Source organism: Camelina sativa, chromosome 3, assembly GCF_000633955.1.
Source record: "Camelina sativa cultivar DH55 chromosome 3, Cs, whole genome shotgun sequence".
Lineage (NCBI taxonomy): Eukaryota > Viridiplantae > Streptophyta > Magnoliopsida > Brassicales > Brassicaceae > Camelina > Camelina sativa.
In genome coordinates this window covers 6,643,473-6,657,770 of record NC_025687.1, presented here as the reverse complement: position 1 = coordinate 6,657,770, position 14,298 = coordinate 6,643,473, and the positions used below count along the sequence as shown (strand labels likewise).

Sequence of the window (14,298 nt, the reverse complement as noted above, 5' to 3'; positions counted from 1 at the left end):
ACCGTCGATGCTCCATAGAAAAGAATCTGTGTCAGGGCAAACGGCTGGAGAGGTAATAGTCGTGAGGTGAACTTGCAGTTGTTCCGCTTGCGGTGACCGGGAGGGTCGCAATCTCCAGCCTGAAGGAGAACATGCATGGGCTACAGTTGCATTTAGCGGGATACCAGTTTGAGCCGGTCCAGACTTTCCGAAAAAATGAATGAGTTGGCCAAATGGTGTCCAATAGTCATATCAGAAGCTGGTCTGCTTGCCATTCCTTACATGACAGCGTAGGAAACGGATAGGAGAGTCACGAAGTCGCAGAAGTTGTTACCTTCTGGTATCCAATATTTAGTATTAGATACAATTTCGAAATTTCAAACGGTATGACTGATCCATGATAATGATATATAATCCTCTTTACTTTCGTATGGGTCCGAGTAGATTTAAAAATATATATATATATATATATATATATTTGTTGTTAGAGAATCCTGAGATTATATATATATATATATATATCAATTATATATTTGGTTAAACAGAAACCATTTAGTGGGGGTAGATTTTAGCCAAGTAGTTTTTGTTTTTTGTTTTTTTGATAGAGTATATACATTGACACGTCGAGGTTCGAACAAACAAAATAGTAATAATTAGTTGAAACAATATTTAGTCAGAATCTCATTCTACTTTCCAGAAACTTCAGACTGCGATAAAAAAAACGTACTAAGCGAGTTGTGATAAAAACAAAACACTCAAACGAAAAATCAGACTGCTATCAATTGATTGATACCTCTATAAATTTATACAGTAGTATTATTCATATAAACAGATTAGGAAACTTTTGTGATTACCAAAGCTGTGCAATATAATTTGTCTTTGCATGGTTTTTTTGTTCGGTTGTACATTGGACGGTTTGCGATCGCCGATGGGTAATTATGGTGAATCAAACGGTGATGATTGAAGCTCAGGTTTGGCCTCAGTCGAAGATTTTGTCTGTTGCTATAATAACTTGGACCCATTTGATTAGTTTACTTTTTGAATATCTACCGGGCCCATTGTAAAAAAGTCAAGGGCTACACTTAAACAAAAACACAAATGCTTAAATTTTTAAAAGAATCGATTAGAAAGTGTTGTCACGGACCGTTCTTCTGTATAGTTCTCGACTTGTCTGCGTTGTTCTCGCAAGAAGACCATGTACATAGAGGGATTGATAGATTTGTTGTTGTTCAGTAAAGTGTGTATTGTCTGTAATCCTTTTGAATTAGGCTAATTGAATTAGTCACATCGAGTTTTTAATTACATGGTTTAGTTAGTCTGACCATGTAATCAAAGTGTATTAGAGCAAACCGGATCACATGGTTTAGTTTGGCCATGTATGTAGATCCAATTTAATTAAAACAAACCGGATTCTGGTTCTGTCTGGTTATGTAAACCAATTATTTTTTTGTTTGTTCATCCCGTCGAATTGGTGGTTTTACCTGAAGTGGGGGATTGAGTATCATCGAAAAACCCTCAGGCTCAAAGCGCCGGCGTTCACTCTCTCTTTCACTAGCCAAATCCGATTTCGTTTTCTGGGTTGAGATTGAGAAATGCAGAGATCATCGTTGCGGTTACTAGCTAAGCCTCTCTTGGAGAGCAGGCGAGGGTTTTGCACGAGCTCTGATAAGATCGTAGCTTCGGTGCTTTTTGAGAGATTGCGTGTTGTCATACCCAGACCGGATCCTGCTGTTTACGCTTTCCAGGAGTTCAAGTAAAAAAGCCCTCTCTCATTGTTGCTTGTGTTCTGTGCTTTTTTTTATATTTTGGTTGTAGAATGATGAGAAATCGAGAGAACATGGGGAATAAGTACAGTTATGTGAGTCAAAGAAATGTTTTTGAGTCATTGAGCAGTGAAAGTTTTAATTTTTACAGTATAGTTCACCTGATTTTGATTACTGGAAACATTTTGTCTTGATTTGGTTGATCTGTTGCAGATTCAATTGGCAACAGCAGTTTCGTCGTAGATATCCAGATGAGTTCTTGGACATTGCTAAGAACAGGTAAAAGTTTCTGATTTTTGTCGATCTTTGTTTATATCTTGATGCCTCCAAGCTTATACTCTATTCAACGGCTTCTTGTTCATTTAACTTTGGGCCATCTTCGTTATGAATATAGCTAGGAATTGTAAGATCGGCGTTTTTCTTTATGGCTCTGTAAGTTACATGTGCTTAGTATTGGAGTAACCTGAGCAGCAGTACTTTGACTGTAGTGAAAGTTAAGAACTGTTGTATGCTCGTAGATGTATAGCGAAGGTTCTCTGACTATTTTTTTTGCTCATTTTAAATCTGTTCCAAGTGTAGTGACGGTTCTGTGACTTCTCCATGAAATTTTAAATTTGTCTTTTGGTTGATCTTTTGATGCGTGAATACAGAGCCAAGGGTGAATACCAAATGGACTATGTACCTGCTCCTAGAATTACAGAGGCTGACAAGAAAAATGATAGGAAGTAAGTTGTTCGCACCTCTTTATGTTTCTTGCGGTGTTGTGTTTCTCTCTTCGATTGAAGATTGATAGTTACTTTTGGAAAAATTGCTGCTATTATATAGGTCATTATATAGAGCTCTAGACAAAAAGTTGTATCTTCTCATCTTCGGCAAGCCGTTTGGAGCTACTAGTGACAAACCCGTCTGGCATTTCCCTGAGAAAGTCTACGATTCCGAGCCAACTCTTCGCAAGGTGATTGTTTGATGCCTCTACTTTTATCCCTAACACCATGAGAAATCTTTCCGCTGCTTACTGTTGTTATGTAAATTTGGTATTTGCAGTGCGCAGAATCCGCTTTGAAGTCAGTCTTAGGAGACCTCACTCACACATACTTTGTTGGAAATGCTCCAATGGCTCACATGGCTATACAACCTACAGAAGAAACACCTGATTTGCCATCTTACAAGGTAATAACTAAGAACAAAGCTCGAGAGATTTATAGGTCTCATCTAAGTATCGAAGTTAATGGATTTTTTGTTTGGTTCTTTTCCTCTTTGATGTTGTGTAGAGGTTCTTCTTCAAATGCAGTGTAGTAGCAGCATCAAAATACAACATAAGCAACTGCGAGGATTTTGTGTGGGTAACCAAAGACGAGCTTTTGGAATTCTTCCCTGAGCAAGCTGAATTCTTCAACAAGATGATCATTAGCTGAGTCACTCTCACACCATAAAAACCGTTTTTGAATCCTTTCTTCTTCATCCCAAGTGATCTTTATGGTTTTAAGAGAGTTAAATCTTAAACAAGATGTTGTGAATAACCAGCCAGACCAAACCATGTCTCTGGTTTTTTTTTAGTCACAAGGAATTTTTTATTGACTGTTTGGTTTCAGTAAGTAATGTACTTTTTAGTTTTTACACATCTCTTACATAACTTGAGAAGAAGTCACATTCGTTGATTCGTCAACGGTCAACAACGCCACATCTCCTCTTCAGTGGATCTTTGTAAGCCCACTGGGCCGAAAACTAAAATAACCGACTTATTTTACAAACCCAGATCATTATTTATTTTTCCGGTTCACTTTTTTTATTTTATTTTGGTTCGATACTGTCAAAATAAGCAAATTCAATAAGCCCTAGCAGGTTTTTGTTGCTGTCTATGTCACTGCTCTTCCTCAGAAGAGCTAAGCCGTTATTTGTATCTTGTGCACGTTCTCATCACCACCCCAGCTTCTTATCTCCGGCGTTTACGAATCAGCTACTGCGTCCGTTTCACGGTTCCAGAATCATGGTACGCTTGTATTCCGATTGTCTTTTACACTGTCGTTGATTATCACCGGAATTCGAAATTCTTCTGAGAATTGACTGTTTGTTTTCTTAATTCGCAGTCCGAATCAGAGAAGAAGATCCTTACAGAGGAGGAGCTTGAGCGGAAGAAGAAGAAGGAAGAGAAGGTTTGACTTCTGTTTTTTTTTGTTTTTCTCTTGATTTTAACAATTAGAATCTCATAGACGATTGTGGTTGAGATTGTTGTTCAATCAAGGTTGTGCGTATAGCGATTCGATAGTAATACAATTAGCTGTAGTGAGTAATGTTTTCATATGGAAATGCCTAATTGGAAAATGGATTGGTGAGAGTCGTAGACAGATAGAAATGCCTAAGTTGTTTTTAAGATTGAAGAGTTAGAGAAGCCCGAAGAAGTGTTTTACATTTTATAAGTTAATAGTTTAAGTACACTTGCAACAAATTCTTATAATCATGGTGTTGCTTCTTTTGGTACTTTTGAATGCACTGCCTTACGCTTCCTTTTTTGTTTTCCTGTCGTGAGAGTTAGTAGTTAGGTGAATATTATTTTGGTTTTTGCTTTTGTAAAATCTTATTGATTTCATTATACCGTGTTGGACTTCAATTATTATTTATTTCCAGTGTAATATCAACTTTAAAAGTAATCTGTTAAATATTTTTTTTGTAGAATAAAGAAAAGGAGTTGAAGAAGCAAAAAGCTTTGGAGAAAGCGAGGCTGGCAGAACTGAAGGTAATCTCTGAGAAACCCCAATTATGCGTTTCGGGTTCCTGCTACATGTTTTTGTATAACGTGCGAGTCAAATCCTTAACTATCCCTGTAACTAGAAAATTTTATCATGGTCTGCTTCTCTCGTGTAGGCAAAACAGGCCAAAGATGGAACCAATGTCCCTAAAAAGAGTGCAAAGAAGAGTTCCAAACGGGATGCGTCAGAAGAGAATCCTGAGGATTTTGTGGACCCTGTAACTCCTCTTGGTGAGAGGAAAAAGCTTTCTTCACAGATGGCCAAACAATACAGTCCTGCTGCCGTAGAGAAATCGTAAGTGTGTAGAGCTTTTTCTTTGACAGTAATTTGAGCGTGTTCAATCAAATACAAAACTTCCTTTAGATAATGCTGTGTTATTCTGTAATTATTGGGTCAGATGGTATGCTTGGTGGGAAAAATCTGACCTTTTTAAGGCGGATAATAAGAGTTCCAAGCCATCCTTTGTTATGGTAAGGCCTTATCCAGTTCTTAAATTCATTCGTTCTGGATTCAACTTTCTTTTTTATTGTCTTCTCGAATAATTTATTTGTCAACCCGATTCAGTTGAGAAGAATTTTGAGCTTCTGAAATTGTTAGTACTGTTTTTAATTATAGTTTATATAATCCTTTGATTGATTTTGCAGGTTCTTCCTCCTCCAAATGTGACTGGAGCCTTGCATATTGGCCATGCATTAACAACTGCAATTGAGGTTTCATTAGCACATTGTTTGGTGCTGTTATTTTGTCTACTGTTCCTCCCGATGATCAGCGACTAAAAATTTGCTGATGCAGGATACAATTATTCGTTGGAAGAGAATGTCTGGGTATAATGCTTTGTGGGTACCTGGGGTTGACCATGCTGGTATAGCTACACAGGTTTGTCCCTATCTCATGTCTGATATTAAAATAATTTGCCGTCTAGAGCGAATCCCCTTTTGGCTGCATGCTTGTAATTTTATTTTTACATTGTATCATATTCTTTGCTTGAGTGTTCATTCTAGGTTGTGGTTGAGAAGAATATCATGCGTGAAAGAGGAATGAATAGGCATGACGTTGGCCGTGGAGAGTTCATTAAGGAAGTAAGTTGAAAATAAATGTATGCTCATTAAACATTTTCCTTTTTTCATTGTTGAAGAATTCTCCTGTGTTGCTTGTGATTGTGAAAAGGTGTGGAAGTGGAAGAACCAGTCCGGCGGTACAATTCTAAACCAACTACGCTGCCTAGGAGCTTCTCTCGATTGGTCTCGTGAGGTAAAAATTCAGTGATCTGACCTTTCTCAGACATATGCTATAGAAATTGGCTATATTCAACTTAATTCGCTGCTAGATGACCTTAGATGTATATGAACTTTTTATCTTAACCTGTGTCCCTGGGCTCTCCCTCCATCTTACTGATATGTTTCTGCCTGTAAAATCTAGTGTTTTACGCTGGATGAGCAAAGATCAAAAGCTGTCAATGAGGCCTTTGTACGGTTATATAAGGAAGGGCTTATCTATAGGTATGTTTAAGTCTGACGTTGTTATTTAATGCAAGCTATCGAACTACTGTTGTAAAGGATACATGGAAACAGGAATATTGTACTCAATTACGTTATTCAGTTACCTTGTTAAAAGAAAGCACATTTAACTGAACTGAAGGCATACCATGACTTGTGCAGGGATATTCGGCTTGTTAATTGGGATTGTGTTTTGAGGACAGCCATATCTGATGTTGAGGTAAGTCAGCAGCAACTGTGAGACTATGATTACTGGACGGCATCCTCTTTATGCAGAGTGTCTAATATCTGTAGGTTGAGTATATCGACGTCAAAGAAAGAACACTACTAAAAGTTCCTGGCTATGAGAAGCCAGTTGAGTTCGGTCTTCTTACTTCGTTTGCTTACCCTCTGGAAGGAGGCTTGGGCGAGGTTGTTGTTGCCACTACCAGGGTGGAAACGATGCTTGGGGATACTGCTATTGCTGTTCATCCTGATGATGCAAGATACAAGCATCTTCATGGGAAATTTGCTGTGCACCCATTTAATGGACGGAAGTTACCAATTATCTGTGATGGAATACTTGTTGATCCAAATTTTGGTACTGGTTGTGTTAAGGTACACAGGCTCTCTCTTATATATTTGAATTCTATGTTTCTGCCGCTTTTAGTAATTTTCCTTGTGTGAAAGTTAGTTTATTCGTCTCTTGTAGATTACTCCTGCCCATGACCCCAATGATTGTGAGGTTGGAAAGCGCCACAAGCTGGAATTTATAAACATATTCACTGATGATGGAAAAATCAACACAAATGGCGGGTCTGACTTCACAGGGATGCCACGCTTTGCAGCTCGTGAGGCAGTTGTTGAAGCTCTGCAGAAGCATGTAATTCTGTTACTCTTCATATAACTTGCAAAAAGACATTATTATCGATTGTTGGTTTGAGAAGATATTACAACCTGGTGGTTTCTTGTAAGTGTCTTGCAGAACTTAACTATTTTGTCTAAATATTACTCAGGGGCTGTACAGAGGTGCCAAAAACAATGAAATGAGGCTTGGACTTTGCTCAAGAACCAGTGATGTTATCGAACCTATGATAAAGCCTCAGTGGTATGTTAATTGCAGCATGATTGGAAAGGAGGCTCTTGATGTTGCCATCACTGATGAAAACAAGAAGCTCGAGTTCATACCAAAGCAGTACACAGCAGAATGGAGAAGGTTTCTTTTATTTACCCCATCTATTATCATTCTTGTTGCATCATTATATGGATAAGCTGTGATAGCTGTTTAAGATGTCACTACACAATCTATTGACAATCACAACCTTACAGATGGTTAGAGAACATCCGTGACTGGTGTATTTCGAGACAGCTTTGGTGGGGCCACAGAATACCAGCATGGTATGCCACTCTAGAGGGAGATCAGCTGAAGGAAGTTGGTGCGTACAATGACCATTGGGTTGTTGCTAGAACCGAAGAAGAAGCTCGAAAAGAGGCTGCTCAGAAATTTGCTGGGAAGAAGTTTGAACTCACTCAAGATCCTGATGTACTTGATACATGGTTTTCTTCTGGGCTCGCTCCATTATCTTTTCTGGGATGGCCAGATGAATCTGACGACTTCAAAGCCTTCTATCCAACTTCCGTTCTTGAAACTGGACATGATATTCTCTTTTTTTGGGTTGCTCGTATGGTTATGATGGGAATGAAATTAGGTAGTGAGGTTCCATTCAGCAAGGTACGTATGATCTTTTAGTCAAACAAAGATCCTCCTTCCTTTTAGCCGCAAGTATTACTTTGTGACCAGTACTTATATGCAAAAAACATTTCTTGTCGTTGCTATAGGTTTATTTGCATCCTATGATACGTGATGCTCATGGGCGTAAGATGTCGAAATCTCTTGGAAACGTCATTGATCCGCTTGAAGTAATAAACGGAGTAACTCTTGAAGGTCTGCATAAGAGATTAGAAGAAGGTAACTTGGATCCAAGAGAGCTGGTTGTTGCCAAAGAAGGACAAGTGAAGGACTTTCCAAATGGTATCCCTGAATGTGGCACTGACGCTCTTCGGTTTGCGCTTGTCTCTTACACTGCTCAGGTACTATTTATTGCCAAATCTCTAACAAACTCCTTCGATGTATATTCTATAAACTAAAAATTGCTCTACTCTTGATTCTTTTCTAGTCTGATAAAATTAACTTGGACATCCTCCGAGTTGTTGGTTACCGTCAATGGTGTAATAAACTATGGAACGCCGTCAGATTTGCGATGATGAAGCTGGGCGATGATTATACCCCTCCGCAGACTCTAAGCCCTGAAACCATGCCGTTCAGCTGCAAATGGATTCTCTCTGTTCTAAATAAGGCAATATCAAAGACAGTGGACTCACTGGAGGCATTTGAGTTCTCGGATGCAGCCAACACAGTATATGCATGGTGGCAATACCAATTCTGTGACGTGTACATTGAAGCAATCAAGCCTTATTTTGCTGGTGACAACCCAATCTTTGCTTCAGAGAGGGCTCATGCACAACATGCTCTCTGGATAAGTCTGGAGACTGGCTTGAGACTTCTTCACCCACTTATGCCTTTTGTTACTGAAGAGCTATGGCAACGGCTTCCCTCACCCAAAGACACTGAAAGAAAGGCGTCTATAATGATATGTGACTACCCAACTGCTATAGAGGTCAGTAAGATTTTCTTAGTAACTTGTCATAATTTGTTGGGGTTTCTAACTCTTTTCTTCTGATGTCATGAACCCAGAATTGGACAAATGAGAAAGTGGAGAGTGAAATGGAAACTGTTCTCGCGACTGTGAAATGCATGAGGGCACTCAGAGCAGGGTTGCTGGAGAAACNGCCCTGAAACCATGCCGTTCAGCTGCAAATGGATTCTCTCTGTTCTAAATAAGGCAATATCAAAGACAGTGGACTCACTGGAGGCATTTGAGTTCTCGGATGCAGCCAACACAGTATATGCATGGTGGCAATACCAATTCTGTGACGTGTACATTGAAGCAATCAAGCCTTATTTTGCTGGTGACAACCCAATGTTTGCTTCAGAGAGGGCTCATGCACAACATGCTCTCTGGATAAGTCTGGAGACTGGCTTGAGACTTCTTCACCCACTTATGCCTTTTGTTACTGAAGAGCTATGGCAACGGCTTCCCTCACCCAAAGACACTGAAAGAAAGGCGTCTATAATGATATGTGACTACCCAACTGCTATAGAGGTCAGTAAGATTTTCTTAGTAACTTGTCATAATTTGTTGGGGTTTCTAACTCTTTTCTTCTGATGTCATGAACCCAGAATTGGACAAATGAGAAAGTGGAGAGTGAAATGGAAACCGTTCTCGCGACTGTGAAATGCATGAGGGCACTCAGAGCAGGGTTGCTGGAGAAACAGAAAAATGAAAGGTTCGCGTATATGATTAAAACCCCATTCAAGGAGCACTTTGAGACATGTCATATCCATCATTCATTTTTTCGAATATACTGTCACTAAAACGGAATATAAAGGTTACTTTTAACATTGTGTACGTTTTCTCAGGTTACCTGCTTTTGCTCTGTGTGAAAACAACTTAACATCTGAAATGGTAAAATCTCACGAGTTGGAGATCAGAACCCTTGCAAATTTATCATCCTTAGAGGTAAAAATCTATCTTCAGTTTCTTTCTTACTCTATTGTTTCGTGTCTCTTATCAGAGTTGCTATGGGGATTTGGTACAGGTTTTTATAAAGAGAGAACACGCAGCCCCACCTGGATCTTCCGTTGAGACGGTAAACGAGAACCTCAAAGTGTATCTAAAAGTGGATGGAGCGATTAACACAGAAGCTGAAAAAGAAAAAATCAGAAACAAGCTTGGTGAGCTACAAAAGTAAGTCCCTAGATCCGAAATTGAATCGAAACAGAATGTTTGAATCGCATGTTAGTTTCCTGAGATTTCCCCCTTTTGAAATTTGTATTTTTTTGTTTCATCAGACAAAAGGAGAAGTTGCAGAAGATGATGAGTGTGTCAACTTATGAAGAGAAGGTCCCTGCAAATATAAGAGAAGACAACGCGACCAAGCTTGCTAAGATTCTCCAAGAGTTCGATTTCTTTGAGAAGGAAAGTGCCCGTCTTGCTGCAGAAACAAGCAATTCATGAAACCAGCAAATGGAACAGAAGAAGAAATGAGAGACAAAGTCACAGTTTCTGTCTGAGAAGGCCAAACTAAATATCTCAGGGTTGAGAAAAACCTGATGTTATTGTGAACTAGTTTTTGAGTTTTGACTATATTTTTATCACATCTCTCTAAAAAAGAAACACCTGTTGATTAGTTTTGAACAGATCATTTGCAAACACGATTTTGTTTTGGTCAACGTGAACACCACTTGGAAGTGTTCTTCTTTGTTCATTTGCACTGAGCTTTTGGTTTAGGTAGTGTTAACCGGGTCATCCCAGTCTGCATCAGTAGAATTTTTTCAATGACTTTTAAAATACTAATTAGGCTCGAGGCTAACTGAAGGGTGTAATGATACTTATAATTAGCAAAGCTTGTGGGTCATATGCATGATCAAGAGAAATTACAGCAAAAGCTAATTAATTACTGGAGTTGGTAGAACCAATAACTTTTCATAACCACTGGTTCATCAAACGGGTTCAATAGACTACCAAACTGACCCTTACAATATCGCCTTAGTCCACCATCAAAAAATATCTTCCTTTTTTTTTGTTGCTTTCTATTCTTCTATTCCTGAAACATTTGATCTGATTTCAATAATTTGAATCAAGTATAGTTGGACCCACGATTACGTTACCGCAGCCTTTTAATTTCCTCAAAGTGTTATCATCTACATATATATTTGGTCTCGGTTTCATTCTTTGTTGTAATGATGCTCATTCTGATAAGGTCCTTAATTCCCAATTATACTTCATCACTGCTTTTCCCTGGAACAGTAGGTAAGTGTCTGATTTTCTCTTTAGTGATATCGATCTGTTTGGTAAAAGGTTATTATTAAGCTGGTCAGGATCTCAAAATAGGCTATTATTGTATATCAGGTTTTTGATACGTACTCCCATACCCTTTATCTAGAGTCTTCTAGAATTGAAAACATATGATTTGTTTTGTCTCCCAACTCCTACAAAACAAATTCCGACGTACCTGTAAAATGTTGTGTACTCTGATAAATAAATATGTATAAAACGAACGCATGCCCGGTTCTGAGCCCGTGCAAAAAGAAGTTCAGATCTATAGGAGCAAATTATGTCATTTTCTTGGGAGTCTTTCTCTACATTAACAGAAATGAAATTATGTGTGTAAATAAATAAAATAAATGCATAAACACTGGACCAACTCTGAATATTTAGCATTTGTATAGACGATTCTGCAAAAATTGCAATCATGGATTGGTGGATAAGAGAACATATAGAAAGCCTGTAAAGGGAGAATTATTCTCTTTATGTCCCTCTCCTTCTTCTTCTTCTCACCTGCCATTTACAATCTAACACAAATCAAACTTGTAATATTGTTCAATTGTCTCTACTGCTATGATTACAACCATGTGTGTCCTGCCTCTAAAAACCTGAAGTTTCTCTTGAATTTTTCAACATGTTATGATTTCCCTTTTTGTTGAGTTATATAACTCATACTTTGCTATACTTGGACAGGAAGCTCTCAACTTATATTCTCCAATGTGTCATGTCCTCAAATTTAAATGTACATTACAAATTCCCCTTGCAATCTTTTCAAGTGTTGAATCTATTATGTCAATTATGTAATCTTGTCAAGTGTTGAATCTCATTCCTCAATTTAGATTATTATGTTATACTTGGGGAAAAGTACTAGAAGGCGTGGACTTTAACAAGGGTTGCTTGGTTCTTATTCCCACTAATTATTTATGTACACCCTCAACACTAAATCTTTTTTCACATGCCCACATCTATATATATTGACTAATGATCTAATCTTTAGCATAAACTTTTAAAATTAAATCGTTTTAAGAACAATTAGTATTAAATAAGTTTTTTTTTGTTGTGGTGACCCTCTCTAGGTGTTCTCAAATCATACTTTTAAACAAACCCTCTCTAGGTGTTTTTCTCTCTTGGTTGATTACACCTTTTTATTAAAAACTTTCTCTTTTATATTGTTTGTGCATGTGCTATGATTAACATCAATTAATAAAGTGTAAGGGAGAGAAGAAAAATAATGGTCAAATCTAATAAAATGGTTCGGTGAGAATTTCTGAATCAAAATAGAATTTAGCCGTTATGATAATCCAAAACTTTTTTTTCCCAACAATTCCAGTATAGTCAAGTTGTATGTATCTCTACACACAAAAATACATTTGAGTCGACGAAACTCATTGAATGAATGTTTGATTGTAGTAAAAGCCATGAATCATGGACCTGCAGTCCATCTCACCATAAATTTCTTTTGGATCTATTTGGTGATTTATTGAATGTTTGTTTTTTCATATAATTATTTCAGGAAACAAACCGTAGCATGTAGCCACAGTATCTATCAGTTTCTCCGTACCAACTTTGCGTATACGATAAATTGCTTTAAGTACGTTCACTTGGTTATAAGCATATATATAATTTTTTCTTTCAATTTAAGCATATATTAAACAGCCAGAATCGAATTTTAATACTAACTAAAAGGTGTTTGATATTATCTTTAATAAAACAATTCAATACTGTTATACTTGATTAACTTTAAAACAACATTGTTTGGATAGGTTGTCCTATCTTAAGAGGAGGAGTCTACACTTTTATGGTGAAAAACTTGTATGTGTGGTTAAGAGAGATAAGGTTAAAGCATCCGTGTATCGATTTTTATTTAATGCGGAGGCCGTGTTGGGTTCTCTATCAAAAGACCCCAAGATAGTGTCATTAAAAGCCGAACACCTTACCTATCTTTGTCAATAGAAAGTAGGTAATTCGTGTTTTTTTTTTGTTAAGCCCGATTGTTAAACATAATGGTTAGGATACCATCTAATCAACATTTCATTTCACACATTTGCTTAGATTTTCTAAATCAATAAAGTGGTTTTTGGCATATATGCAGAACATATATACACACACTTTGGATATATTTCAGGTGTAAAGTGAATACAATCAAAACGTGTATTATGTATTGTAGTCTTAATCTTGAAAGTCAATTACATCACCTTGAGTCCCTGACATATTCTAACAACATTAGGCTCCGTGAATCATATGGGGTAAAGAGGTCCACTTTGTACGTATCACGTAAGCTCCAATATAATTGTAGTAGTATTACGGCTTGGTTTGAATTTTTAGAGAGTTATGTGTGCAACTTTCTCCTTTTGGTCGGTTTTGTTGGAATCCTTTCATATGTATTTTTGTTGAATATGTAGCATCAAAATGGAACACAGTTGGAAATAAGGTCTGAATAACTGGTAGGTACAGTTGGAAATAAGGTATACATCGTACATTTTTATTAATGGTGTCTATTAAATGAGACAAACCAGTTTTGTTTACACAAACAACTTGCGAATTTTTAATTTGCTGATTGTGCTATTTAGAGTATATATTTCTGAAGGGGTGAGTAAAACGATTAAAAGTAGAATTTGTTTACTCTTGCTTTTCTTCTACAAAATCACAGATGCATTAAACGTAGACAATTTATCATACATAAAAAAATGATAAAAATAAAACTTAGACCAAAAAAAAAACTGATACATAGAATGTAAAAAAAAAAACAAGAAATCAAGAGATTTGATATAAATCCTGGCTATGGTCAAGAAGATGACTATGCGTAGTACTACTTCCATACCCATTTGTCCATTTCGTCATCGACGACATTTGCGTCCTACCCTTCTGCTTTAAGCAACTTCCTACGTTTTAATTTCTTCTTCATCTTTTTATTTATTATTTTATAGTATTTGTTAAATTTTTATCCTCCTCTTTATCATCTTTTATTTTGAATTGAAATTTCTATAAAGAACGTGGGATCCAAATTATATTGGGAGGAAACACTAGGGTAAGTGATCCCATCACATTTTGTTGAGATTTGTCGTTCCTGAATTTTGGTTATTAATGATTATTTAATATAATAATCTGAATTTTGTTGAGATTCATTTTAAAAGATCAAGAATCCGAACCAGTGCTTTAAATGGGCTACCACATAGGGAAATGATTTTGATTTGTTTTCAATAGGCAGCAAGAAATCAGAAAGAAGAAGAAAAAAAAGTAACAAGACAAACTGGAAATAAGCAGAAGCATAGGGGCATGTGTTATGCGCATCATTACATTTTGTTTTTTGAAATTGGTGTAAGTATTATCACAAAAAAAAAAAAATAGAGGAATGAATTGGAAAAAGGACGAAACTGTAAAATGA

The 14,298-nt window shown here is 37.1% G+C and overlaps 2 protein-coding genes across 2 annotated transcripts; both read left to right on the top strand.

Annotated features, from left to right (window-relative positions):
- Window positions 1,436–3,361, top strand: LOC104773389 (39S ribosomal protein L46, mitochondrial). Its single transcript, XM_010497992.2, has 6 exons — window positions 1,436–1,732; window positions 1,956–2,021; window positions 2,393–2,467; window positions 2,568–2,697; window positions 2,787–2,912; window positions 3,014–3,361. Exons 1-6 carry the CDS (start codon window positions 1,572–1,574, stop codon window positions 3,155–3,157), a joined length of 702 nt encoding a protein of 233 aa, XP_010496294.1. The 5' UTR covers window positions 1,436–1,571; the 3' UTR covers window positions 3,158–3,361.
- Window positions 3,555–10,341, top strand: LOC104773378 (valine--tRNA ligase, mitochondrial 1). The gene is made up of 22 exons (XM_019243451.1): window positions 3,555–3,732; window positions 3,830–3,895; window positions 4,414–4,476; window positions 4,605–4,783; window positions 4,887–4,959; window positions 5,134–5,199; window positions 5,282–5,365; window positions 5,491–5,568; window positions 5,657–5,740; window positions 5,909–5,988; window positions 6,148–6,205; window positions 6,280–6,582; window positions 6,677–6,847; window positions 6,981–7,180; window positions 7,294–7,696; window positions 7,804–8,055; window positions 8,142–8,278; window positions 8,825–9,188; window positions 9,266–9,372; window positions 9,506–9,605; window positions 9,685–9,833; window positions 9,938–10,341. Exons 1-22 carry the CDS (start codon window positions 3,601–3,603, stop codon window positions 10,101–10,103), a joined length of 3,315 nt encoding a protein of 1,104 aa, XP_019098996.1. The 5' UTR covers window positions 3,555–3,600; the 3' UTR covers window positions 10,104–10,341.